We start from the raw sequence: 26404 nt of genomic DNA on the forward strand, positions 1-26404 counted from the left end.
GGGCAAACTCCTGCCTGCTGGCCTCACAGGGTCCAACAGGAACATCTTTCATTTGCACACTGGTGCACCATTCCAAGACATTACAGCATCCCAGTATAAACACACACATACACACTCACTCATAAAGAGAGCGACAATAAATTGGAGCATGATGAATTATTCAGAGTTTCTCTCAGCCTCATCATGGACACAGCTTTTTCAGTCACAGGGGACGTTTGTACGATCACGTCGGAGGTCTCCATGTGCTCCGGCGAGGCGTTTATTAGCAGATAATATTCTGCTGGTTTTGGGTTCTCGGGCTCCGGATCCTGCCCAGACGACGGAGTCATCGGGATCCAGCCGAGGCCCCGATGCAGAGGGCAGTTGGCAGTCTTGGCTCTCGGGCGTGTGACTAACGGCGTTGCTGAGCAGTCGGGCTGTTGTGATTCTGTTACTCCAGCTGGCTCGGCTCAGTTGGAGGAAGTCCATTAGCAGGGACAGTATTCTCCGGAGCCTCGGCCCAGAGGACAATGGGCCTATCTGTGTCTTAAAATAGTCAAAATGAAGATATTCTTAGTCAAATTTATGACATAAAAAGTTTGATTTACCAGAGTGACTATTTATAAATAACAAATACTTAATATTTCATAAATTTGAACGATTAAATCATTTTACTTAATTCATAATTAATTTTTACTTCAAATCTAAATCTTTATTGAGCACCTATAATCTATTCGTAGTCGTCATTCATGTGACTTTTTGTATTTTTGATTATTTATCTCACAACTTTGACTTCTATTTATTTACATATTTTCTTCCTGGACTTTTTGGACCATTCTCACACCGACATTAGTTTTGGCCTTATGAATATCTAACTTAAATGTGAGCAACAATAAGATGCAGTGGAGTAAACAGCAGAAGCAGCAGTGTGAACATCCAGACATTATGGAAACGCTTTTTTATTATCGATTAAAGCCAAACGGACAAAGAGACTGACACGTGGTACCTGCTAGGCCGCCCCTCAGATTCAAATAACTTCAATGAAAAGTCATGAACACGGTTTATACAGAACACACAGCGGGACAAATGTCCCCACTTTAAATTCAGAAACAGTCTCAGCAGAGAATGTGTGCAAACCTTTCAGGAGCAGAAGAGGAGGGTGAGGAGGATGAGGGGTATTTCAAGAAGCAGGCGATGAAGATAATGCTACAGCTTGCGGGGGAACTTCAAAACGTTGCAAGTCGTCTGTCCAGAGTGTCACCGAGCATCGACACCGTGGACTCTGATCTGAAAACATTCACCGCTTGTATTTCATCGATAGTAAACTGGGACGTCCTGCTTCTTGAATCACCGCCCAACAGAAACATCTTCGAACAATATTGCCTTTAAAACGCACACAATCATACTTTCAACTTCCAGTTGCCGTCACGCGAACGTGTGATTCGACAATAAATAGAACAAGATCATCCGTCCACGTTTAAAGTGCTGTGCGTTCGTGATCCGTCTTTAAGCGAGACGATGTAACTTTTGAAAGAAGAAATAACACAATTTTGTACAAATAAAAGGTTGAATGTTTAAGCAATAAAAACACACAACAGACAGCTGTTTGGCTGCTGCTTGGTCTGGTGTGACCAGTAGCTGAAGGTGGCTAATATTAGCAGAATCATCTCCACTCGTATGTCACACATCATCTGACGTTTTGTGTTCTTAATTTATGGGTTGGTCTATAAAATGTTTAATGAAAAGTCTCACAGTTACGTCTTCAGTTTGCTCCCTTTAGTCACACTGTTTATCAGGAGGAGGAGGATCCGGCTGCTGAAACCTCAATGTTCAGGATGTTTGTTACTGAAGAGCTGCAGGACTTTGATTCATCTCCATCCTTTGTGCTGAAGGAGCCTGACCCTGTTGCTCATGCGAGTAGCTCTTACTGACTTCCTTACTTGAGTTCCCATTTGTTCCCAAAAAGCAGCTTTTCCTTGTTTACCGTTTGTAAACAACATACAAGTCTTGATCTCTTTGTCAGTCAGACAAACCAACAGCGGATTAAATGAGCAAACTGAAGACGTAACGTCTTCAGTTTGCTCATTTAATCCGCTCAACAGTCTAAAGTTTAAGACATATTTACTGTGACAAAGAAAAACAGCTGGAACCAGAGAGTGTATTTCTGCTTGAAAAATGGCTGAAAACAATAATCAATTATCAAAACAGTTGTAGATTGAAGAATTGATTAATCACTTAATCACCGAATTAAGGTAAATTATGTGCAATTATTCTGTAACTACCACCTCGGCTCAAAAGTTACAAGTCTCACTTTAAAGGAGTTCCACTTCATAAACTTTTAATGTCTCGGCAAGAAGAAAAAAAATGAATTCAAAGAAGACAGATGAGTAAAAAAAACAACCAAAGAGAACAATGTCATTGTGTGGGAATCATTCACGCACTGTAAAGACACTAAATAATGAAGAGAACATCTCTATGAATAATGTTAGTCGCCTCAAATGTTTAACTAAAAATACAGAATTGTCAAACACACGGTGAGATGAATGCTGTTTGGCTTAGTCAGTACCAGCACATGCTAACAAAAGATCCTGACAGACATCCGACTCCACTGTAAGTACAATCTTCAGAGTCACAAAAGGCATTTAACTGCACTCCTGCAGAGCGTCTATGGCATATCAAGCAGTGGTTGAGGCCTCGCACAGTGTTACAGGAGAGGTGGGAGACAGAGAGAGGCAGGAGGAGGAAATAAAAAAAAAAACACAACCAAGGCTTGTAATCATCTCATGGTGAGGACGAGCGTCTGTCAACGGCGCGACGGGACACGAGTCCCTTCTAGCGTTACAGTGACGCATGCTTTTCAAATGTCAAGACTCTCCCCTCTTTATCTCTCCCCTCCTGCGGAGCGACGCCGGACATCCCTCTAGTTACTTCATGCACAGAGAGAAAGAAAGTCTCGACTCAGAGGTTAACTCGGGTTAACAAATGTCTGCGCTCGTAGTTGTGAAAGGTGCCGCACAGCCTGCACCTCCAACCTTCTGATGCACTTCTAGTTCAACGATGTCCGAGCCTTGGAATCCACAGAGAGCAGGAGGGAGGTGGTGGTGGGATGGGGGGGGGAGTTATTGATGAGTGAACAGTCAAGTGGAGCTCTTCTTCACTGCTCGATGGGACACACGTTTCGGTCTTTGCAGCAGAAGTAATGCACCACCACGCTGTTGGGATACCTGGCAAACGCACTGAGAGGGAAAAGATGAACACACAGAGGATGGGATTAAGACTCAAAGCTGCAGCAAAGCAGATAAACAAGCAATTCATCAACATGTAGAACAGGGAAACACAAGTGAACGGGGTGTGAAATGAACTGCAGCTCAGGGCAAATAAACAACAACTGAAACTGCAGACACAAAATAATGTGATAAAAAGAGATAAAAGATGCTGCTGCTATAAACTGACAGCATCATAACACCCGAATGAATGAGGCTTCTGATGATAACCCGCAATAACTCTCAAGATCCACAGATGTATGACACATGTAATAATAATGAATAGAATAAGAGCAAAACATAAAAGATACAATTTGAACACATAAATACAACAATATTAAAAGTACATATCTTCATACTAATGCTCAGCCTGTCTTTTGGGGACCACGAATGACTTCACTGAGATCGTTACCTGGTTCCTATTTTCTTCTTGCAGACTCTGCAGGTCTTCTCCTCCGTGACGACACATTTAACCTGCTGGTGGAAGATCCGCTCCTCCTGCACCTGAGAGCAGAGGACAGGTGACCAGAGGCATCTTTAACATCTGGTGTCTGTGGCAGAGTTACCCGTGTGCTAGATAACGAGGTGAATACCTCTTTAGGCCTCTTAAAAATGTGTTATTCAAACGTATTGTTGGATGTACCAGATATATACTCGTGAGCAAACGTGGGCGTCAGCTCACACGCGATGGGCCGATAGCGTGCTGTAAGTGGTGTTAAAGAGCAACCGCCACACCAGCATCTAAACAGATCGAAGTGACATGCGAGCTACGTGTTAATGTGCAGCTGAGCAGCTTAACATCGCTGTAACCTGCAGACCGGACGTTAGCCGTGCAGCTTTCTGCTGAAGCACAAGATGATGTCAGAGGAAGTTTGATAAGAAGGAGACTTCAGCAGGAAAGCTAATGTGATGGTTTTTCTAAGTTATGCAACAGTCGGACTGTGTCGTTTCTGCAAGTGACTTGTGAAAACGTTTGATGGAAACAAGTTCTCCCTCCACGTAGACACAGAATTGATTTGTTTCTCAAAGGACAACAGAGAGCATGTAATTACAGAGCAGATAAAAACAGTTTAATTTCCGTTGGACTTCATTCAATCAGGCAGGAAAAATCTTCAATTGACCTGCTCTTAACTAACAGACGTGCAACGTGTGGCCAGAGGCAGCAGACAGTGCTGTGTGTTACAGGCTGGGAACCACTGAACCAAACATGTCAGATTCTCTGCTGATGAGCTGATGTAAACAAAGGAGGCCGTCCCCGTCGATCCTCTGGGAAAGGAGTTTTCACTGTAAAACCAACTTTTGTATATTGTTCTTATGCTAAATCACCTGGCGCACATTTTAGAAAATATATTATATAAGACATGAGTTGAGTGTGTTTAGTCAAATTTATCCACACTGTGAAAAGTTCAAATTCCTCTCTGATGGTAAACACGTGAATGGTGACGTAGTTCTGACAATTCGTGCTTCAACCTGAGCTCCAGGTGTCCCACAGCTACTGCACAGAGCGTCTCTCTCTCTCTCTCAGATGAAGGGAAGCAGTTCTATGTCTGACGCTGCTCTCTGACTTCACCAAAGGAAGACCATTAAAACACCATTTCTCTGAGGGAATCGATAAAGTGTCGCATTATCTCAACAAGAAAGGAAGACAGAGGCCTTGATTCCTTGTCAGCTCACACTCATCTATTCTCACCACCTTTTCTTAAAGGGTGACGTCGGTATTTTTCAACAGAGAAGAACGCAAGCAGCCACTGAACATGCTGAGATGTATTCACTCGTGACGACTCCTCGCGTCGATATACATCCACTACAAGTGCTCGTTTTTACCACCGACAGGCTCAGATTGCTTTAAATGTCTGACATCCTCATGGAAAGGGAAAAGTTGTTATTGTCATGGGACTTGTTGCGGTGGAAAAAGGCGAGTGGCATTTGGAGAGCAAAGTGTCGTGTGTTGTCAGAGTTTGTTGCATTGGAGTACAGACAGAGTAGCTTCGTGTTGTCGGTCATGTAAAGAAATGCTCCAGGACTCACTCTGAGGAACTCGGCCTGCAGCAGACTCTTCAGCACCTGGTTGCAGCGCTTCCTCTGAGCCCTCTCCTCCAAGACGCTCTCCAGGAAGACCCGGATCTCTCGGATCTGAGTGTTTGCCGGGAGCAGGTTGATGGCCTGGGAAGACAAAAACATGAATTATTACAACATCATGAGGAAGAACTTTGAGCAAATGAACACTCATTTTAAAAGTATAATGTATAGAAATGAGCAGAGGCGGTGATCTTCATGTTGCTGAACTGTATTCCAGAGGGACACGTCGCTTCCACATTCATGAGATGCAGAACATAACTCATTAATCATTTACAAATGATCATACAAAATGAAATGACTTCCTCTCGGGAAAAGTAATTTGCCGCTACATGACTTCTCTTACCTTTAGAAAAAGGACTCGCCTGTTAGCCGCTGTGTGAATGAGGCTAAACACGATCGAGGCCAGCACTCTCGCTGTCCTCTTGTTCAACGTAATTAAATCAAATTAGCACAAACGGCCTCGTTACACTCAGACAGCTCAGAGTGAGACAACTTATATTCTGTATTTGTGCTGCATGTACAGTGTGGAACTGCACCAAATAATATGCATTAGTTTGATTATTTAATACGACATGAGCTCTCTGACAGTTCGCCAACTCTGCCTCAAAATCAGTCGGCCTTTAGTCACACTGTTTATCAGGAGGAGGAGGATCCGGCTGCTGAAACCTCAATGTTCAGGATGTTTGTTACTGAAGAGCTGCAGGACTTTAATTCATCTCCATCCTTTGTGCTGAAGGAGCCTGACCCTGTTGCTCATGTGAGTAGCTCTTACTGACTTCCTTACTTGAGTTCCCATTTGTTCCCAAAAAGCAGCTTTTCCTTGTTTACCGTTTGTAAACAACATACAAGTCTTGATCTCTTTGTCAGTCAGACAAACCAACAATACGTCACCCCGCGTTCTGGAAACTTGTTTCCCACTATATTTAGACATTTATAGACTAAATGACAAGTTGATTATTCCCAAAAAAATGATTGCATACAAAAAAAATAAAAGTGCTTCATGTTCGAAGGTTTTCCAGAAATATTGGTGCAGTCTCGTCTTGTTTTCTTGGCGAGGCAGAGTCTGGGAGCGAGGCCAGGGGAAATGAAAGCAGGTTGCCATTGAGTCACTGAGGGAGCGCAGGGAGGCACAGCGGCACAAAAAGACAAGATGGAGAGCTTCCCGGTTGTGAGATACAAACCTAAACACTCGCATAAACCTGCAGTGTTCCCCTTGAGACGCTCCTAATTTGACACGGCTGTGGCTGAGCGCAGACGAGCGGTGCCTTTCACACGCAATCACTTCCACTTTAAATCACAGCAGCCTACAGCGAGGATAGAACTGAGAACAGATAAACTTGTTTCTTTTATGGATTCAAATATTTACAGTGAGAGTGGTGGCGTTTCAAAGACTCCGTCGCTTTGAGATAAGATATGGAGAGAGAGAGAGAGTGAGAATCTACAATCAGATGAGTGACTTAATGTGGACTGTGTGGAAAGATGCGTCACAGCTGGATTGCATTGACAAACCCAAACAGCTTCATAGGGCCCAGAGTCTCGCTATCTAGCTACACTACGCCCAAGTCCATCCGCACATTGTTATTGAGACCAAACGTAGTTCGGAGAGCTCATCAGGGATTCCTCCTGGTTAAGATCTTGTAGCGCAGTGTGGAAACTACTTCAAGATTCCCGAAAGGACAGTGAGTTGTGTAGTGTGAACAGCACAGCAATCTGACGACTTTCAAAGTCCTGTAGAGGGAACTTGGCTTTAACTGTGAAAATGTGGCACCTTTTACGTGGATGTCCTTTTTGAATTGAAGCAAAATCTATTGTTCTACCTGCATCCAGCGCCGTCATTTGACGCGACAGTGACATAGTTTGATGCAAGAAGGAAATACAGGCCGCAGCTTGGATTTCTCAGGCTGCCATGGGACCTTGCACGCTGCGGAAATGGCTTCCCAAAATACAGAGGATGTTATGGAGGAGGATACATTTTACAGTGTTTGGGCTGACTCGAGCCAGCGTATACGGCAGATGAAATGCAGCAGAGAGAGGCCGGGAGCAAACACCGACTGGTTGTTGTAAGAGCAGCGAGATCATTTGGAGAGCAGAGCCAGTCCTGTAGTGTGTGTGTGCGTGTGTGTGTGTGGTGCAGAGAGAGAGCGGGATAGTGATGGTGAATGCGGTGCGAGTGGACGAGGGGAGTTTATCCTGGTGCATGTTGGCACATGTCAAAAAACAGCTTTTATCTTTGCTATTGTGGTTCTGATAGTTGAAACAGGATATGAAAGGAATTTCATCAAAGATATTCATATTTCAATGCGGACGGCCTCTCCATCACAAAGGCAGCAGCCTGATTACCCCTCCCGACTATGCAAACCCCTCTCATCTCGCTCTAAAAACAAACTAAAAATCAAATCTTTAAATGAGTTCAGTCGCTGCTCTAATTTCACACCAAATGACTCATTTTGTGTGTGTGTTATCGTAAATCATGTTATTCCATCTCATTGTTATGCAGCCTAAACAAGTCGACTCATCTGTTCCACTTCCACGTCTCGTCCGAGTTCGCAATGATCACTTAATCTGAGCGATGGCAAAGAGTCACCTCACAATGATAAAGCACCGGGTTGAACTAGAAAGTAATTCCTGCTCTCTGATTGAATGTGCAGTTTGAAGCACCAGATGAGATTGGCCGAGTAGAAAAGTAGAATTCAAGTGCAGCCTGATTTTGTGCACGTGTCAGAAGACTTTTGCAGCCTTTTCTGTGTCAACTCACAGTCACCACATGTTACACTCCATGGTATTAAAACACAGAATGAGTTGCGATTACCAGACTGGGGCTCGGTGCCAGGTCACCGGAGAGAGGAATGTGCGTGCCGCTCTGCGGTTGTTTACCTTGCTGGTGTCGAGTTTGCTGTGGTGCAGCTCCAGGACGTGCAGAGCCGCCTGGAGGTTGGCCTGAGGCTCCGACAGCTCCATCTTGATGGGCCCCAAGCAGTGGACGCCAGGAGGGGACAGGTACATTCGCAGCAAAGACAGATAAACCTGAAGGGACGAAATACAGCCGTGAGTGCTCAATGTCTCCGCTTCACCATCGCTACGGGTTTGATGTGGAAAGTAGACTTAACACACAGGCATCAAATAGTCAGTGTCCAAACAGAGATCTTGTATATTTCTGACTTTTACAGAAACAGCAGTGATCCGTTAATAAATCTGAAGATGATTCATGCATTTTCATTTAGGTCTTGTTTGGTTGCACAGTCAAGTTCGTCATAATGGACAATGCCAGCTGTCCTTTCTGACAAAACACGTTTCATTGGGAGCTTGAGCCGTAAATAATCCATTATATTTGTGGAGCACTTTCTGCAAACCCAGAGGCACTTAACAGACGGCCGCCGAGCGTACAGAATGAATTAAGTGGTCATAAAACAACAAAATCCAGGAGGCAAAGGCAGAAATTATTTTCAATTATTTTTGTGAAAAAAGCCACTTACATCTTTATTCCCTTCGACCGAACTGTTGTAATGGCTGTGACAGTATCTGCAGAGCACAAGAAGGTAAACCATGAATTTAAATCTTTCGTCACATCAGCTGCTGGACTTAGCAAACATTTGGCAGGTGACATTTGGCAGGTGTTAATTATGCACGCAGTCGTTGTTGTGCAGGAGTACTCACTCTTCAGCCATGCGGGTGTCTTTCAGGATGTGCACATAGATGAAGAGCGCCTGCTCGTGTTTACCCATCCGACCCAGAAGCAGAGCCCGCTCCTCCAGCAGGCCTTCAGCATGGAAAACAAGTTCCACCCTTCAGCTTAAAACGTATAGAAGTTGGCTAAAACCTTCCTCTATAACTGAGACCCCATGTCCATGAGGTAATGGAAATGACATGAAATACTTGGTTTTACTTAAGTGCATGTTACATAACGTTACACTTAGCCCCCCGAGGCAAATTCATGGTTATATTCAAACTGACTGGACATATAAACTGATAGTAAAATATGTGGTTCAGTTTGAATTTCTACAGATTTCGGTATCAAAAACAGATTTCCTTCCATCCTCAGTGTGTAAATGCTTATGGCTGATACTTATTTTCGGTCACAGTTCTTACCATCAAAGGGGAAGTCACTGACGAGTCTGGCTGGTTCATAGCTGGTGGAAATATCCAGGAAAGACAGTAGCTTGTTCCTGAAATCTCCCAGATCACCTTCCTCTTTCCCCGCAGGCACAGCTGGAACTCCTACAGCAGCACAGTGGTTTCAAATACAGAGGCTAGAGCTGCAAAGATCACTTTTTACTTGGTACTCGCTGCTTTTCGTCGTCTTCTGCGATAGAAAAACGTATGGATTTGAGTTTTGGACTGTTGGTCGGACAACATAAGCAGTTTGAAGACACAGCTCGAGTCTGGGAAACAATTGTTTTCACAATTTCATCACATTTTATAAACCAAATGAGTCGACAATTGTGAACATGATTGACAGATAAGTTAATCATTGAAATAATCTCGGTTACAAAAGGTAATAACAATGATCAAGTACATCAAATATATCAGAAGTGCTTCAAAGAGCTACAGAAATCCTTTAAAAGGAAACTGTATGGTTTAATTCGTTTTTCAACTTGAATCATTATTAAAGGATCATCCTCGTCTTAAATCGTACCCTGTGGAGTTATTAACCACTCGCAGCACTATAGACTTAATATCGTTATCCTGTTTTGTTTGTATTGTGCACGCCCACGAGGACGCAGCGTGCTTCACATCCTGCCAACGGCTTAAACACTAATCTACGGATTGACAGTCAGTGGGAACACGCCAACAAAGGCAGTGAAGAAGAAGAAGACTGCTGGCAAGCAAACATGGATGTAAACGACGCAGGTTCTCTCATATCTAACCGTAGGCTTTGCAATGGTTTGATGCAGAAGGAATGCACCCTGCATGCATGTTAGACCTCAAAGATACACGCCATGTGCTTTGGTAGGAAACACTGGATGGAAACAAAACTTTTCTTTTGGTTTTTTACAAGTCCAGAAGAAAACTCAACGGAGCACATTTGAGGTGAACCTGAAAAGAGAGCTGATAAAGGAACAATAAATAATGGCTGTAGAACTGAATGATCTCAGAGAACCGATATCTTAATACCACTTAATAAGCTGCCCCAAGGACAGATGTATACATTTAATTTGTTGTTTTTATTACTTTATTTCTCAGACAAGAGTGCACATTATTGAGCATCCCTGGAAGTGTAGCCGTCTGGCAGGTTCATGTCAATACACGGTCCCTGGCTGGTCATTAAAGACACGGAGAGACGGATGGACTTCATAATAAATCCTGACACAGGATTAAAGTGTAAAGCAGTGAGAGACAACTATCTGGATGAGTAAGCAAAGGCAAACCGAAACCATATGCAGTGATGTAATCACATGAAAGTCCTCCGATAAATTTGGATTATGTTCTTTTGGCATTAAGAAGATATTAAAGCCCAAGGCTCATGTTGCCCTGCAGCTCAGATAGAAGAATTCACTTCACAGCTTTGCTTCAGGTAGAAAGGAATGAATGTTAGGTATCTGTATCAAGATGAAAACAGTCATTTTAAGAGGTATAAAGTAGTTCGTATAAAACCTTTCATGACTTAAGTGCCCGCAGATATTCTGAACTTCACCTAAATTAACTCAAGTATTCTGTTGCTCGTACCTTCTGGCAGTGAGTTGAGGTACTGCTTCATGAGGCCTTGGACCCTCTCCAGGTAGAGCTGGATCAGCACATTGTGAAACTCCGGGCCCTTATCGTCCCACACGTAAATGATGTGCTCCAAATACGGGATGGCGAGCTCCTTAAAGCCCTCCTTCAGGAAGTTCAGCACCTTGTCTCTGGGCAAAGTCTCCACCTCGGTCAGGTCCTCTGTGAAGATCTGGACAGGAAGAGAGATCTTTAAACCTACGGGAGAGCTTTCTTTAGGCTGAGTGGACATAAAGTACAAAAATAGAATGAGCTTCGATCCATGACCAAAGAAATACAAAAATGTAAAGCAATTTACAACATTCATATAGAACTAAAACAAATAAGTGAACCGTCGTGTAACATTTTGTGTCCCACCTTCAGGCCGTCCTCAGAACAGATCTTCAACACCCAGGGAGAAAACTCAAAGATTATTCCCAAATTCTCCCCTCCTGTGTGTGGGGGAGATGAGGGAGTTTAACTTCTTCAGAAGGCGCTCAGAGGAAAACAAGTAAAGATGGAAACAAAGCAGATGATCGCGCTACATGCTCTTTCTGATATTAAAAAATACAGCCCAACGTCGTAGAGCTGCAACAATTAGTCAAATATTTAAGTAGTCAATCAACTGGTGATTACATATTGAATAAATAGCCAGGAGCCTCAATTCTGATTATTCTGACAATGTTGATGTTAAACATCATTTTGAGCCAGACATCCAAGATGGCCACCATCCATCGGGAGCTGCCCGGACTCTGGGCCACAGTGTTCACATGTGTGGAGTGAACCAGCAGCTGCTTCTCATTCCGGAGGACGGAGACTCTACTGGAGTACAGACGTGGAGTTCTGGTTCAAAATGATGTCAAATTGTCAAACGGATGTCAGAATCCTTGTGGTTGCCTTTCACGAAAAACGTGTCTTCATACAGAATTCTAGGTGCTCTGGTTTAAAAGTTTATTTTTCAAGATGGAGTCAGGGACCTGGGGGCTACAACATCCATAGAAGTTAAATCCATCATCAAAACACCTTAGCCAGACAATGGTCACGGATTTGAAGCTCTAGACCGAACTACAACAATTGAAGTACACTTTTCTGCAAATAAAATTAATTTAAAGTCAAAGACTTCAATTTACACATTTATAGACCAAACGATAATCATGAAAAAAAAACAGCAGATGAATGAATAATTCAAACATTTGTTTGCGGTTGGTAGGAAGCAGAAGAACGGTGCTGTATAATGCATCGCCACCATTAGCAAACTGAACCACAGCCAAAAGAGGTTGGAAGCCTCCACACAGCTTTTGATATTTTGTTTTTTCCCCCACTGGGTTTTATCTCACAGGCAATTTACGGGATTGTTCCGGAGTTTAACCACATTGAAAGGCTGATGGGAAGAAACAGAAAATCCCTGGTTCACAGATTAGTGACAGAGTAAAGTGACACGCGTGGAGCAAGACATATGAAAGACTGCAGACCATGACATTTACATTTCATCCACCATTAATCAGGGTGAACGTTCCTCTCAGAGCCTTTCCCAAAATCACCCCAACAAATTTAACATATCTAGCCGCGGTGACGACTTTGACGCCAGTTTAAAACAGACTCCTCACCCAGCCTTTGGAGGTACTGCACCGTTCGCTCGTGGCCCTTCAGCGGAGAGTTGGCCTTGGTGGACTGGTCCAGCAGCACCTGAAGAGCTGGCGAGGAAAGATGAAGGGAGGCGAGCGAGAGCAAACGTGAGAAAGTAGGAACATGTCATCTCCTCTGTGGTGCGCACTGCGTCACATAACTCCTGGATGGAGCAAAGTGTTAATGGGAAAGTGTTAACGGAGGGGAACAGCTGGTTTGAATTGAGGGGCATCGAGCAGCATGACATCAGAAACACAAATTGCAGCAGCGGGTCGATTGGAACCAGCCGCGCTCACAGCGAGAACGGTCCAGAATCTGCCGTAGTATCCCGCCAGAAACCAAATAACATCACGACAGCTGTGCTCTACAAGGGCGACGAGCCGACAGCGTGCAGGAAACCTCCTCAGAGATGAATGAATATAAAACATAACGGAACAATCCAGAGTACAAAGGCTCTTGTTTCTGAATTGGGAGGTAACGAGGAGGCCGCTGACAAAGGCCGAGGAAGGTCTAGCGTCAACTGATCCGTCATTTAAATACTAAACCCCAAACTCAAAATCCAATTTAAAAGTGAAATTGGGAACGGCTGTTTCAGTGCGTTTCATTGTTGTGTGTTCAGTTGTCATGCTGAGGCCTGCAGACGATAAAGCACATTATGAAGAATCAAACGGATCATCCGTTTGATTGAATTATCTTTTGTCTGCTGCACGAGAAGAATTTCCCACTGAAAACATTTTTTAAATCACATTGAAGTGAGTTCATTTCAGAGTTTTCCTGTGAAAGTTGAAAGAAAATGCAACGCTGGCTGCAGCATTATCTATTCAAATATATCCAGTGGTGTATAAAGTACTCAAAAGCCATACTTGAGTAAAAGTAAAGATACCTTACTGGAAAACTACTCTAGTAAAAGTAAAAAGTCACCTATTAGAATACTACTTAAGTAAAAGTCTTAAAGTATCTGATATTTATTGTACTTAAGTACAAAAGTACTTAAGTATCAAAAGTAATTTTCTGATATTAAATGTACATCACAACCTGAACATTAAATGAACATCATAACCTGTTCATTGAAAGTAAAAGTACAAGTAAATGCTGTTAATAAAAAAGCAAAGGGTCAGAATTTTGAGAATTATGAAGTTTATTCTTTTAAGTGCTGTGGCACCATGACCAAGGACATGGAGCTGTGTTGAACATAATTGGGTTGGCTGTGATCCATCCAGGAGCAACAATGTTCAACATAATATATTGTACATAAGTATACTTTTGCATCTACTGTGAACTTGTCATAATTCTCCGAAAAGCAATATGACACTATGAAGGAGTTGTAACAGTGCGTTTATAAGTCTGCTCATTAGACTAGAGCAGCGGTTCCCAAACTTTTTAGGCCACGCACCCCCTTCTACATCCCGACCGGGTTCACGCACCCCCCCCCCCCCACACACACACCTTAAAAAAAAAAAAGCAACAGAGCCGCATAAAAATCGGACGAATGACAGAACAGTTTGCTCGCGCGTGGCGTTTGTTTACAAGATAAAAAAACACAAAAACTCTTCCTGCACCGTGCCTTCGAAAAGGTAACGGACGATTGGCCAGATTGGCCACATCTGTAGGCTCGTCTACTTGCAGAGAGTAAAACTCACTCTTCTTCACGCGACCGACCAATGCAGCCAGGATGTCTTCGGACAAAGCATCGATGCGCGCGACAGTGTTGTTGGACGCGGGATCACGTCCAACTTTTTCGCTTCTCTCTCTCCAATCATACATTCCACCATCTCTTTAACATTTTTCCCTCTCCACCACCGCCTCTCCTCCCTATTACGCGGTCAGAATACTACCACAACACGCAGCCTGTCTCCAGCAGCAACGCGCTCATCCACGCACGGGAACAACACCGAGTTGTAATATAAACCTCCATAACACCCCGCCACTCTCGGCTCATACCTCCCCAGCAACGAGGCACATCACCCGGTCATAATACCTCCAGAATGTCCCCCGGGTGAAATCCGGGACTTGGTTTTATGGTTCCGAGTGGCGGGCGCTCACCCGTTGGCGCTGGGACGCGAGGTCTCCAGCCGTCCCCGCCGTGAGGCACCCGATCGTCAGGTCTGTCAGCCCTCGGAACAGGCCGCGGGTCAATAACTCGTGGGTGGCGGGGTAGAGGCGAGGCAGATCACAGAAACATCATAAAGACTAGAGTATGACAAAGATATGTTGATGAGAAGCGTATTTGTACGTCAAACACAAACGTAATCAGGGAGAAAATACGTTCGTGGTAAAACGTAATTGAGAATGGATTTTAGTTTTGGGGGAACGTAATTTTTAGGAGACAGGACTGCACCGCCATTACACTTTTCCTCTCGCGCACCCCCTAGAGGCAGCTCGCGCACCCCCAGGGGTGCGCGCACCCCACTTTGGGAATCCCTGGACTAGAGGATGTAGAGGACAAATGCATAATATTGTGTTCAGCAAAACATATCCACTTGATGCATCAGGTCAGTGTTTAGAGAAAGGACGCCTGCCTTATAAACTCCTGTGGGCCTGATTTGAACACAATAGGCAAAGGTTTTGCTCAAGCTGAATCTGCAATTGGGCGACTGCTACCATCATAACGCCATCTGATCATCCACAACATGACTCAAATATCAAAACATGATCAATACTAAAGTAACAACACAGTCATTACTTGAAACTGAAAAATGTCCTGTTCATCTTCAAAAAAAAGTTAGTTTTCAAAATTGCGAGAATTCCATCTCGCTCTTCTTGGGCTGAAGACTAGTCCTGCGATGCTAAATAGCCTTTCACAGGCCGCTGAGGCAGGTAGAGGTGTGTTCAGCGTCACACACAGCTTGCGCACAGCTGCGAAGGATTTCCCAAATGCTAACGCTAATGCTAACGCTGCGCTCTCTCGGCTCCCGTCAATCCTATGGTGTGGTGGCTAGCTATAGCTAACGTTAGCCGACTAGTGCTGCACAACTGTCAACACTTCCTCAGCTCACTAACTTGCTAGCGATCCACTGGTGTTGGTCTTCGTCACCACCGTCGTTTGTTTCGGGAGTAGCAGGTGCTTCCATTTCTGCTTCCATCATGAAATCAGTCATTGTAGAGTGGAATTATACTCAGGTAGTCGCTCGCTAGCTTATAGCATGTAGCATCATGGGCATCACTGGGAATCAAAACACCGCGGCTTTGAGAGCACTTGTTTGCAATTGCGCATTAACGTGATTAACCAATGATTTAACTTGCTGCTAGGACCACTGATTCACTAAACCTGCTTGCTTGCAGTCTGTGTTCCACCACAGTCCCCGACGCTGCTCTCATGATTCATTTTGTTTCTAAAGATAGATTTGATTTTGTAGCGAGTGACGAAGGTTTCAGGGGAAATGTATCGGACTTTTCTTTGCAAAATGTAGTGAAGTAAAAGTAAATATAAGCAGTAAAGTACAGATACCCAAAAAACTACTTAAGTACAGTAACTAAGTATTTCTACGTCGTTACTATACACCACTGAATATATCTACTAAAAGTCCTACTTTCATCATTTTACACCAGTAAAATGTACAAAAGAATTAGCACTAAAATATACTTCAAACAGTAAAAATAAGGTACTAATTGAGAGTGTTTTATCATACATGATATTACTGCAATATTATTACTGATGTACTTACACTTACTGAACGTCAGCAGCATTTCAATGTCACACCTGGTCAAGGTAAAGTTAAGTCCGGCTAGTTTAATCTACGTCAATGCATCACATTTGATAAATGCATCATATATTTATATGTAAAATCTGAAAAGTAACTAGTAACTGCAGCTGTCATGTAAAATGTACAATATTTATACAGCTATAAAGTAGCATAACTTTAAAATACTCGCTCAAAATAGTACTTACGTACAGCTGTGGTACTTTTAAACTCAATAAAACATTTAGAACATATAGAGACACGAGCCCCTTTAACCAGAGCAGCAGAGAAGAATACATTATGTGTATCTAGTATTGGATATGTATCTAGTATTCTTTATTCAAACTAAATTCAACATTTGTAAGAAAACCAAAGATTAATCTTGTTCATTAAGCCCAGTTCTTTGAATTTGTTAAACACGTCAAACACTTGGAGGGAATGTTTGCAGCATGTATTTTGTTGGAGTTCACCGGGTCGGTCGGTTTGGCGCCGTGTTAAATGACGGTCAGTGAACATTTCTTTAGAATAATCACAGATTTCAGTCGACTCATCCGAATGAAAGAGAGAGAAAAACAAAATAAACTCTATTTAACGAGAGCTTAACTCTCACTGCAGGTTTATCCTCTTTATGCTGGTTCCTGTTTCTCACAGTCATGTTTAAAACAAGTTGTGGCTTCTACTTGCTTATGCAGCTTAAAATGTCTTGTTATCCATTCATGCGTAAAAGCCGATTTGAACTTGCACTTTAACTCAACAGAGCAAAAATATCATCCAGGAAATCCACAACAGCTGAAGGAGGTGTATAACTCCACACCGTGTTAAATGAATCATTACGCCCAAATCACACAAATGGAATTCAAACTGTCTTTTCAGAGAAGCACAGATGTACAAATACACAAATAAGGACTAAAGTATTAGGCAACCCGTTTTGGGACAGAGCTGGATGAAAAGTGAAAATCACTTGATGCGACACAGATTACTTCTTCTGCTTGCATCACGAAAATGCACAAAATGTCCCCCAAATACTTTGATGAGCATTAAATAAAAATAGTGCAATCTTAAACTGCTGACAAAAACTTCATTTTACAGCAAAAAAAAAAGCTGATATTTAAAAGTTTAATCCCTAAGAGTAAGGAGTTCAGAGACAACAAAACATCGAAGATATCTAAATGTTTAAAAAACACGGTTGTGAAGTTGCAACTTGTTTAACTTCCCCAAACAGTATTCCAGCGGGAAGATCAGATCCCCACAATCACACGCAGCTCATGTCCGCCCCGGTGGGTGAGCAGCAGAGCAGCAGAGCCTTCTTACCTTTCTGGTGCAGGCCCTTCTTCTCATAGAGGATGATGAGCTCGCTGTACTTGTGGGCCTTCTTCAGGACGTACTCGCTCTCCTCGATGTGGCAGTGGTTGTTCTCCAGACGAAGGAGGGGGGACACCATGGCCACGTTGGTCTAAAGAGCAGATTATAAAACATCAACGCCACACATTTACAAACGTTAATCCGTTCACCCCTTTAAAGCTCGGCTTGTGTTTCACGCAAAGACTTCAGGAACGGTGACCCCTCACGGATTGGTTCCTTTCTGCTTCACAGATCATTATCGATAGCATTTAAATAATGTGGTGCAGGTGTTAGCGCTCATTGTAAGAGGAGCTGCAGTCGCTCTTCGGTTATCCCTCCAGTGTGATCTGCCCTTTGAGTTCCTCGGATTAAATGGTGCTTATTATACCTCCACCTGGAGGAGCACCTGGTGGCATTTTCCCTGGATGCCACATGGACCGACTCGTCTAAATGTTGAAGAGCAGCAGAGACGCATTGAAGACGAAAGCCAGATCTCTCTGTGGAGAAACTTACTTTGGCTGCTTGTATCTGTGATCTCATACTTTCTCACCATAGATGAGGGTTGACACACAGTGTGCCTGGTACATTGAATAGCTGTCCAGGCATCTCCCTCCCTGAATCAAACCCCAGACTTACTGCAGCTACACGGAGAGGACGCTGCTTTAAACCTGTGACTTCAAAGTGCATCTGCCAACGCGCCGCCTGACACAGAACTGGTTAGGTACGTGGGAGGTAAAGTGAACTGCCTCATGTTGCTGCCAATTCCTGCAAATGCTTGGATTTACATCCTTGTGATATGAAATCATTTTTCTCTAAGCAGACGATGAAAACTGCAAAGTTCATTAGAGCCGAAACAGTGGTTTATCCTGAAATATAAAACAGCTGGATTAGGTTCACTGTAGAGTGGTTGTTGAAGAGAAAGTACGACATGAGTCATGAGTGGCATTAAAGAAAAGAGAATTATAAAAATAAGCTTGTTTAAAAAAATGTTTCTAATGAAAAAATCATAATGCAGTTTATGAGGAAAATGTGACACCTATTGGCAAAAAGACTGCATGAAATAAAAATGTATTTTATCTTTGTCAAAACTTATTCATTGCTTTACTTTAGTGTTAAAATCTTGGTTGAATAAAAAATATTTGAACTTTTGGAGGATAGTAAATCAATAAATAGCAACACACTGAACTGTTTTCTTTATATTCTGCAAGACATTGAATTATTAATATCAAGTAATAAATGGCAGTTCGGACTGTAATGTCTCCATTTGTTGAGAAAGAAAAGGAAGGGGGTCTTACGTGCAGGTAACACTTCAGCAGGGTGGTGTCAATGATCTGCAGGAGCTTTTTTCGGCTTTTGATAGTCGGCGTGCCCTCCATGAGCGGGGACGTTATGGAAGGGTCAGAGTCATTCAGCTGTTTCACAAGGTGGCTACGTTTCTGTGAGGACAAACAAACAGAGGTTAATATTGTGCCTCCTTTGATTTACTCCAACTATCTTGATCTTCACCCGCAACATGCTTGTCGACTCTTGTGTTTTTGGTAATCCTCCAAGTAGAGCCTCGTTCAAAGTGGGGTCTGACAAAATGCATCACTTCCATCATGGATTCACACACACACACAAACACCTGTGTGAGATAGTCGATGAGGGCGAGATGAGCCTTCTCCAGCTCTGCCACGGACAGAGTAGGCAGAGGGTTGGGGTAGTGCAGCTGTTTGCGGTAGTCTGCCGGGAGCAAGTCTGGGTACAGCCCGATCACGTGGGTGGGATCTGCAGAGCACACGGGGGGGGGGGGGGGGGGGGGGAATCCATCACATTTATATTCCACGTGTGTAATACTTGAGTTTGTTTAGTAGATGTGACATCATTACATGAAAATGTTATTTGTAATAGAAATATTTCCATCAATACACACAATAAGAAACAGATGTGCAAAGAGGGCAAGAAAAGAGAGAAAAAGTAGATTTAATAAATGTTGATAAAATGAAGGCCTGTTTCACCTTAAATAGGCTCCAATACATGAACATTGATCACGAGAATACAATGAGGATGTTTATCACACCTACCTGTGCCCAGTTTGGCAAACACCTGCATGGAGTCATCAAATCTCTTCTGGCAAAACAGATTGAAGGCATAGAGATTCTGGATGTGATGGATCTGCTGCTTCTTATCGCCGTCGGAATCATCCTTCATCTTCTGGCCGAAAACAAAAATAAAAGAAATAGAAGCAAAAGAAAAAAATGTATCAGGCTTCAGAAAAATGTCTCCAGTTAACTCCTCAGAATGTGAAAACCACACACATGGCCTTCATCATTCTCGAAGATACTCCTGGATAGCTAGACAGCGAGATAAGCAGACAATGAAACACAAAGCCGTTTCAACATGCGGCTCCTAATCAAGATAAGTGATGGTCGGGTTCCGTCCGCTGAGCTAAAGCACCAACTGAATCTTGAGGAATAAATGAGGTTAAATAGCGAAGTGAGTGGTGGTGCTGCTCACCGCCAGCTGAAGAGCCAGCTCAAACTGTTTGTCCTTAAGGAGCTGCCGGATCTGGGTGGCTATCGACACGGGAACCAGGCGCCACACAAAGTGGTTGCTGGCGACGTACACAATATTTTGACTGTGAAAGATAAGAGGAGAGAAACAAGATGAGAGAGGATAGGTCGGAAAACAAGTGTTTTTTCTTTGTAAGAAGGGAACTCACTATCATGAGAGATAGAAACTGGTGAGAGCAAATCACGCATGAGGATGTTATGTGCAGGAACCAGAGTGGTATACGTAAAAGTGTCACCATTCTTTATTGAATCTGTAACTTTAAGCCCCGAGTCTTGCAGTGGCCACTGCAGCCTTTTTCATTTCTTTACCTCAAACACACTGCAGTACTGAGCTGTATTGCTGCCAGCATGACGGAAAGAAAACCTTACTGCTACAACAGCCTTATAACAAGATATTTATCATGTTATGACATATTTGAGTTCATATTATTCCATTTGTTTCTTGTAATAACAGCATATTATCTTATCAACAAGAAATTGTATTTTATTATTAGTAATTATAACCAGATAAGTTGCTATGATCATGTTATGTGTTGGTATGTTATAACAAGACACTCCCATATGGCAACACAAAACTCAAGATTGTCAAATTCTTGGAGCGGCGCAATAATGCAGCCAATAAAATGTTGAATTATACTGAAAAGTAAACAGCTAATGTCCTAAAACAATCTTGTGGTGCTGTAGTTGGGTCAGAACTATGTTATAAAATCACATCTCCACAGAGCTCTGCCTCACCCGGCTGAGGTGATGAAGCGAGGTCTCTGCAGCTCCACACTCTGCACCAGTAGCCTCGGCTCAAACGTCCGGATCTCCACGACCCGAGGAAGAACAGCTATGATGTACGGAGGCTGGTGCTCTGAGAACGAGTGAAACAAAGAGGCGGGAGTGTAAAACGTCAACCAAAAACCGAACCGCCACAGGTGGGTTTAAGACGTAAAAACATCAAATATCTTCTGCACGTCATTAAATGTATGTAGGCTTACATATAGACGTTTTTTCAAGTTAATACATGGGTCAAAAGGTTGTTTTTGAGGGAGAAGAGGTAACTGACTTTTTTATTACATTTTTTATTTATTCAACAGTTGAAAGAGAAGAGACGGACAGGAAATAAGGAGAGCGAGAGCGAGAGCGGGGTCCTCTACTGGAAACGTACCTGGCATGTTACCGTTACGTGGCATGTGCTGTGACCATTTGGTGACCAGGGCTCTCCGACAATATATTTTGTTGCAGAATGGACATAATCGTTCCAGCTCTAATAAGGATTGCGTGTTTTGAAATCCACCTGACCCAAACTCTGTGTCTTGACGGCAGGTGCATCAGCTGCGATTATGGAGGCAAGTCCTTGAGGCTAATAGGGCAGGAAATCCAGCCGGAGTCGGCCGCCCAGACAGGCCTGAGGTGGGATGTGGGACAGACTGTGCCCACAGGCCCTCTGGACGGTCAGTCCATTTCAAACTGACCAGCACTCATCCTCTGCTGATGCACGCACATCATAGCCACCATATTTGTCTATATCAAAACAAGGAAATTGCAAACTGTTTGAAACCACTGCTTCATTTCGTTTCCACCTGCGTACCTTCTACAGGAAGAGGAGCCTTCAAAACCATCATCTGCTTCACTTCTGTTCTCAAGCTCATTAGTAATCCAGACATGTGGTGTCTTAGACACGGGGTAAACAATGATGTATACTGTATTAAGTTTCTAAAAAGGGATGTTTCCTCTGCTGACATGTGGGAAACAGTAGCACAGCTCAGACAGAGTGGAAAGCTTGAGGAAGAGGGAAGAAAAGTCAGACAGCAGCAGATGACGATGGCAGTATTTAGGCCAGATGCTTCATCAGGTGTTTGTTTTAAGAGTTGCTATGTGAACAAACCTGCTCAATCAGTATCACAAGAACTGTTCGGTCACATACCAGTCAGTGAAATCAAAAAGCAACATACTGAACGCTTTATACAGATGAACTAAAAAAAAAATGTATTGATGGAAAGTTCCTCAAAGAAAGAGGAAGGAGATACATCTCAGACTACGCTCACACTCGTGTTAAAGGAGTTCCAATAAAGACATTTTAGTTGCCGACTGTGTTTTCTAACTTGTGTGTGAAACAAAACCTGCAGGTACATTTTACGCCATTCCCTAAATCTAACTGTCATAATCGTGTTCTCCACCGCAGCTTGTCCTCCGTCCTGAATGCGCTCAAATGGTGAAAACCCGTTTCTCCTTCTGGTATTTCCTCGTTTTGTCCTCTGATGCATTTGCTCTCGCCAGTGCAGAACGGTATCATCATGGCCCAACTCTTTAATATCAGTAGTCTAATAAGTTGTTGGAGAGAATGTCTCCAGCAAAATCAATAGATGCTTACTTTTGACTAAATGAGTCTGTTAATCAAGCTGCGTTTAAGACGGTTATGCTCAGTTTGTGTAATACCATGGGTTTATTTGAAGGTTTTAACTGTTTAGAAAGAGTGATAAAACAAACTAACGAGCTCATTTGGTTTCTCTCCATGAGTGAAATTGACTGCCAGAGGTGACACATTCTGGCGAACACCTTCTGTGTTATCTGGAAACTAACCCACATGGAGCGCTGACGGAGGGTTTTAAGCTCTTGTTAGTCTACACGTGTGTGTGTCCGTTTGACTTTGCCGTCAGTTCTCGTCAATATCGAATACAAGTTAGATCCAGCAAAAACACACACAGACTTGTACTGGGTATGTAGTAGCTTGTTTACCATATAAGCAGAAAATAGAACGGCTTGAGCAACTAATAATTATATTTCGACAAGAAAGTGGATGCATGTAAACATAACTCGGTGTAGAATATGGAATGTCTCACAGTATCAGCTGTTGTGCATCTCTCTTACCCATTGCTATTGGGATGTCGGTCCAGTTCAGAGCACACTTCTGGGTGCAGACGCCCTCTTCGTTCAGCACTACGGTTAGGTCATCCTGGCCAACGGCCACCTTCCCATCAGCCAGTGGGGTAACCAGAGGCTCCAACTGTTTCCCGGTGGGGAAGAGCTCCTTGATGGAGCCCCGGCCATCCATCTGATCGACAGCAGAGGTTCAGAACAGCCCATCAATAACATGTTACAAACTTTGTCTGTACGGTCAAGTGAACAGTGCTTCAGACAAACAACTCAAAAAAGATACGAAAAATGAATACTAAGGCTGAAGCCTCAAATATACACGCAAATTCAAGACAAACATCACAGACAGGAACTCATTAAATAATAGACTACTTCTGAACTTTTCAGAAGAACTTTCCAAAACATGTCCATGAAACACCCCCTAAATTACATGCTAAATATTTGTAGTTTTCCCCTTCACAGAGAATAAAAGCTGGATCACAACAGAGCCACTAATTCATGAACTGCAGAAGAAGACTTGTGCTGTGATTTTTGCACCACTTTAAGTTGTAGGTAGCTAAAGATAAAGTAAAGCTGAATATAAAAAGCTTATTGTTATCCATTCCTGTGGCACATACCCGAATGAGGTAATAGTCTCGCTTGAAACCAACACATATGGAGTTTTCACACCAAGCCATGGACTTTGGAATGTCTGGTGCACCAAAGTCCCCCTGACAGATGGAAAAGAAAACATTAGGATGATTAAATGCATCAAAGGACTGGGAAAAAAAAAAAACGTCCTGTTGTAGGTCACATCTCAAGTTTATTTAATTTTACCTGCAGCTCGTGGAACTCTCTGTCCTTCCAGTAATACAGCTGCAGTTTCTTTTTCACCGCAACACACATTCTCAACCTTTCCTCTCCTGTGCTGGTTTGCTGAAAAAATACACAATTCATGAGTTCAAAATATGAGGATAACACAGACACGTCGAAACAAAAGAAGAAAAAAAATGTCTCGGCCATAAGATTGTATGGAAATGATACCTGTTTTTTGTATGTTTCAGCCAATTAACTGTTAATGTTATATTAGTATTACTGTTATATTAGTGTGGAACATTTTAAAACCATACTGCCTTGTAGTCATATAAATGTTTTTCTCTGTCTGCAACGTGCCGATCCAGCTAAGGAAAAGATACTCACTGCTAATCTGCATGTAGGACTGTAACTACTCTTATGCCTCCTGCTCTTTATTTACTTTTATTAATTCAAGTGCTAAAATCGAAATGAAAGATTACCGATCTCAATCCTATCTTTTTTTTTACCGCACTGAAAATTATGAAGAAAGGGTTGACTGGAACGTAGAAAACGTAGAAAATGGTGAACAGCAGTAATGTAAATACTGAAATAAGTAACATATACTCTACTTGGTTTGCAGTAAATTGGTCTAGAAACACCAGTTATGATCCATAAATGATAAATATAATTGTATGCTTGTAGTACTTTGCATGTTGCATGGATATGACAGCAGTGCTGTACAGTAACAATACAGCAGGCATTGTGTCTAAAAGCTGCAAGTGTAAAAGGACTGTCACTGACGTGCAGGTCACAGGTGAAGAGCGTGGCGCCTTTGGCTTTGGACACCACCGTGATCTGCTGGAAGGTCAGGAGATCATGGACGTGGATGTTGTTCTCTGGAGGAGAAAACAGATTAAGAGAATGACGATGAACTGCTTTGACGCAAAACGATTGCAGTTTTATCAATTAACAAGTGAAGACTAATCGGCAAATATATACATTTATTAGGGAGAGAAAACGTACCGAGAAGACTGACAAGAATTTTGTACTGCGAGACAACGTAGAGCTGTAGAAAGAGAAATACACCCAATTAAAAAGGAGGTTTGAACCAAATGACAGGCCGAGAACACACTAGAGCGTGTTTGTTTCACCCACTGTTCCTGTGGTTTTTTCCACTATCTGTAAAAATTAGTAGTCTTAACTACACTGATTCAATTTGAAGGTTGTTCTGAGCCATCAATCATCTTTGGTAGTCTACGGTGGCATATGGATGGGTCTTAAATCTGAATCAGCTTTATTGCTTTATTTAAAGCATGTGGGATTAGCTGAATCATTCCCAGAGAGGAACTTGGCCATTAAGAGCTACATTTAGTGTAAAGTAGTCCTAGAAATCGGAACGTATTTTAGTTGTGACTCGCTCACCAGACTTCAAATGCATCTTACAGCCTTATCTACCTGCTGAATCTTCTTTGAGAAGTTCTTATTGGATTTTTCCAGTGTCACCTCGAACCGGTTGGTGCCTGAAGAGAAAAGAGGAAGCAGGAAGCATTAGGTCTACAAATACACAAGGGATCAGATGCACCACACATCTCCTCGGCTCTTCCTACCTGCATCCTTCTTTATTCTGTAGAGAAGAAGATGCCCTGGCTTTGTTCCCACGAGCAGCCAGTCCTCTGCAGGAAGGAAACAACTTAAAAGAGTCAGGGTCTGACAGTTGAGAAGGATGCCGTCATTCATCACTTCACCTGAGACTGTATTTCAATAAAAACCCAGAAGAACCACTTTTAAGACCACAGAACAAAACGAGTAGCTGTGGGATAAGATACATCAAAGTGTCAACAATTTACCCCAGGCCGCAAGACAGTCGATCTGAAGAGGAAGCTTCTCCAAAATAGGCACCGGCTCATACGCGTCGTGCATCTTGAAGCAATACTTTTGACTCCAGTTACAGACCGCTCTGATGGCTCGATTCCACAGAGAGTTGTTGACGCCTGTGCCGGGACAACAGCTGACTGACTGGCCGCTGATTAGTCTGTCAGGGGTGGTCCGCCTTTATGTGTCGCCATTAACCGACTGAGCAGTTTTACATTTTTCCACAGGGGAATGAAGGAAATCTTGGTTTGGACTTCTGTGAGTGCTATGTAGCTCGGCTTGTTAGCCAGCTAGTTAGCTCTCCAGACCAAAACAACAGCTGATTGTTAGCCTGCTAGCTTAGAAGTTAGCGAGCAACGGCTACATTGTTCCCTCTTAACTCTACGCCAACTAAAACCCCAACAAAGACAGTCCGTTACTGTGTCGATAAAGACAAAACACAGCCTTTAATTAACTTAATACAAACAGTATTAGCCGTAGCGGTTAGTTTTTGTTAGCTTCTTGTTGCTACTTCCTCAGTTGTCTTGCGGGCTGTGTTGACGACGGCTGCGCGAGGGGTTTGACAGGCACGTGACAGAAGTCAGCGCACTCACGAGGACCGCATTAAAAGGTGCAGTGACCACATTTGTGCTCATGGCTAAATAGTGCTGTGCTATTCTCGCGATATGTTATTCGTGGCACCTTAAAA

The 26404-nt window shown here is 43.0% G+C and overlaps 1 protein-coding gene across 1 annotated transcript; it reads right to left on the reverse strand.

Moving 5' to 3' along the window:
- Positions 1-2300: 2300 nt before the first annotated feature.
- vps39 (VPS39 subunit of HOPS complex) lies at positions 2301-26235 on the reverse strand. The gene is made up of 24 exons (XM_079286268.1): positions 25692-26235; positions 25452-25517; positions 25300-25364; positions 24868-24910; positions 24646-24740; positions 23887-23985; positions 23688-23780; positions 23065-23248; positions 20944-21064; positions 20153-20273; positions 19720-19846; positions 19281-19423; positions 18952-19092; positions 17627-17768; positions 12617-12703; positions 11388-11461; positions 10986-11202; positions 9408-9536; positions 8976-9078; positions 8795-8840; positions 8196-8345; positions 5271-5405; positions 3655-3746; positions 2301-3215 (listed from the first exon to the last, which is right to left on the reverse strand). Exons 1-24 carry the CDS (start codon positions 25762-25764, stop codon positions 3134-3136), a joined length of 2628 nt encoding a protein of 875 aa, XP_079142394.1. The 5' UTR covers positions 25765-26235; the 3' UTR covers positions 2301-3133.
- Positions 26236-26404: the final 169 nt, after the last annotated feature.

The sequence above is a fragment of the Melanostigma gelatinosum genome (genome assembly GCF_949748355.1).
Source record: "Melanostigma gelatinosum genome assembly, chromosome: 16".
In the NCBI taxonomy this organism is placed as follows: Eukaryota; Metazoa; Chordata; class Actinopteri; order Perciformes; family Zoarcidae; genus Melanostigma; species Melanostigma gelatinosum.

Bases quoted from the DNA above. Each gene is read 5' to 3' on its own strand.
- vps39 (XM_079286268.1), bottom strand. From the start codon at position 25,764: ATGCACGACGCGTATGAGCCGGTGCCTATTTTGGAGAAGCTTCCTCTT. The intron at 9,079-9,407 runs GTAAGAACTGTG...TCCATGCTGAAG, and splicing joins CAGTGACTTCCCCTTTGATG to GCCTGCTGGAGGAGCGGGCT. The intron at 3,216-3,654 runs GTAACGATCTCA...TTTCCCTCTCAG, and splicing joins AAGAAGAAAATAGGAACCAG to TGCGTTTGCCAGGTATCCCA.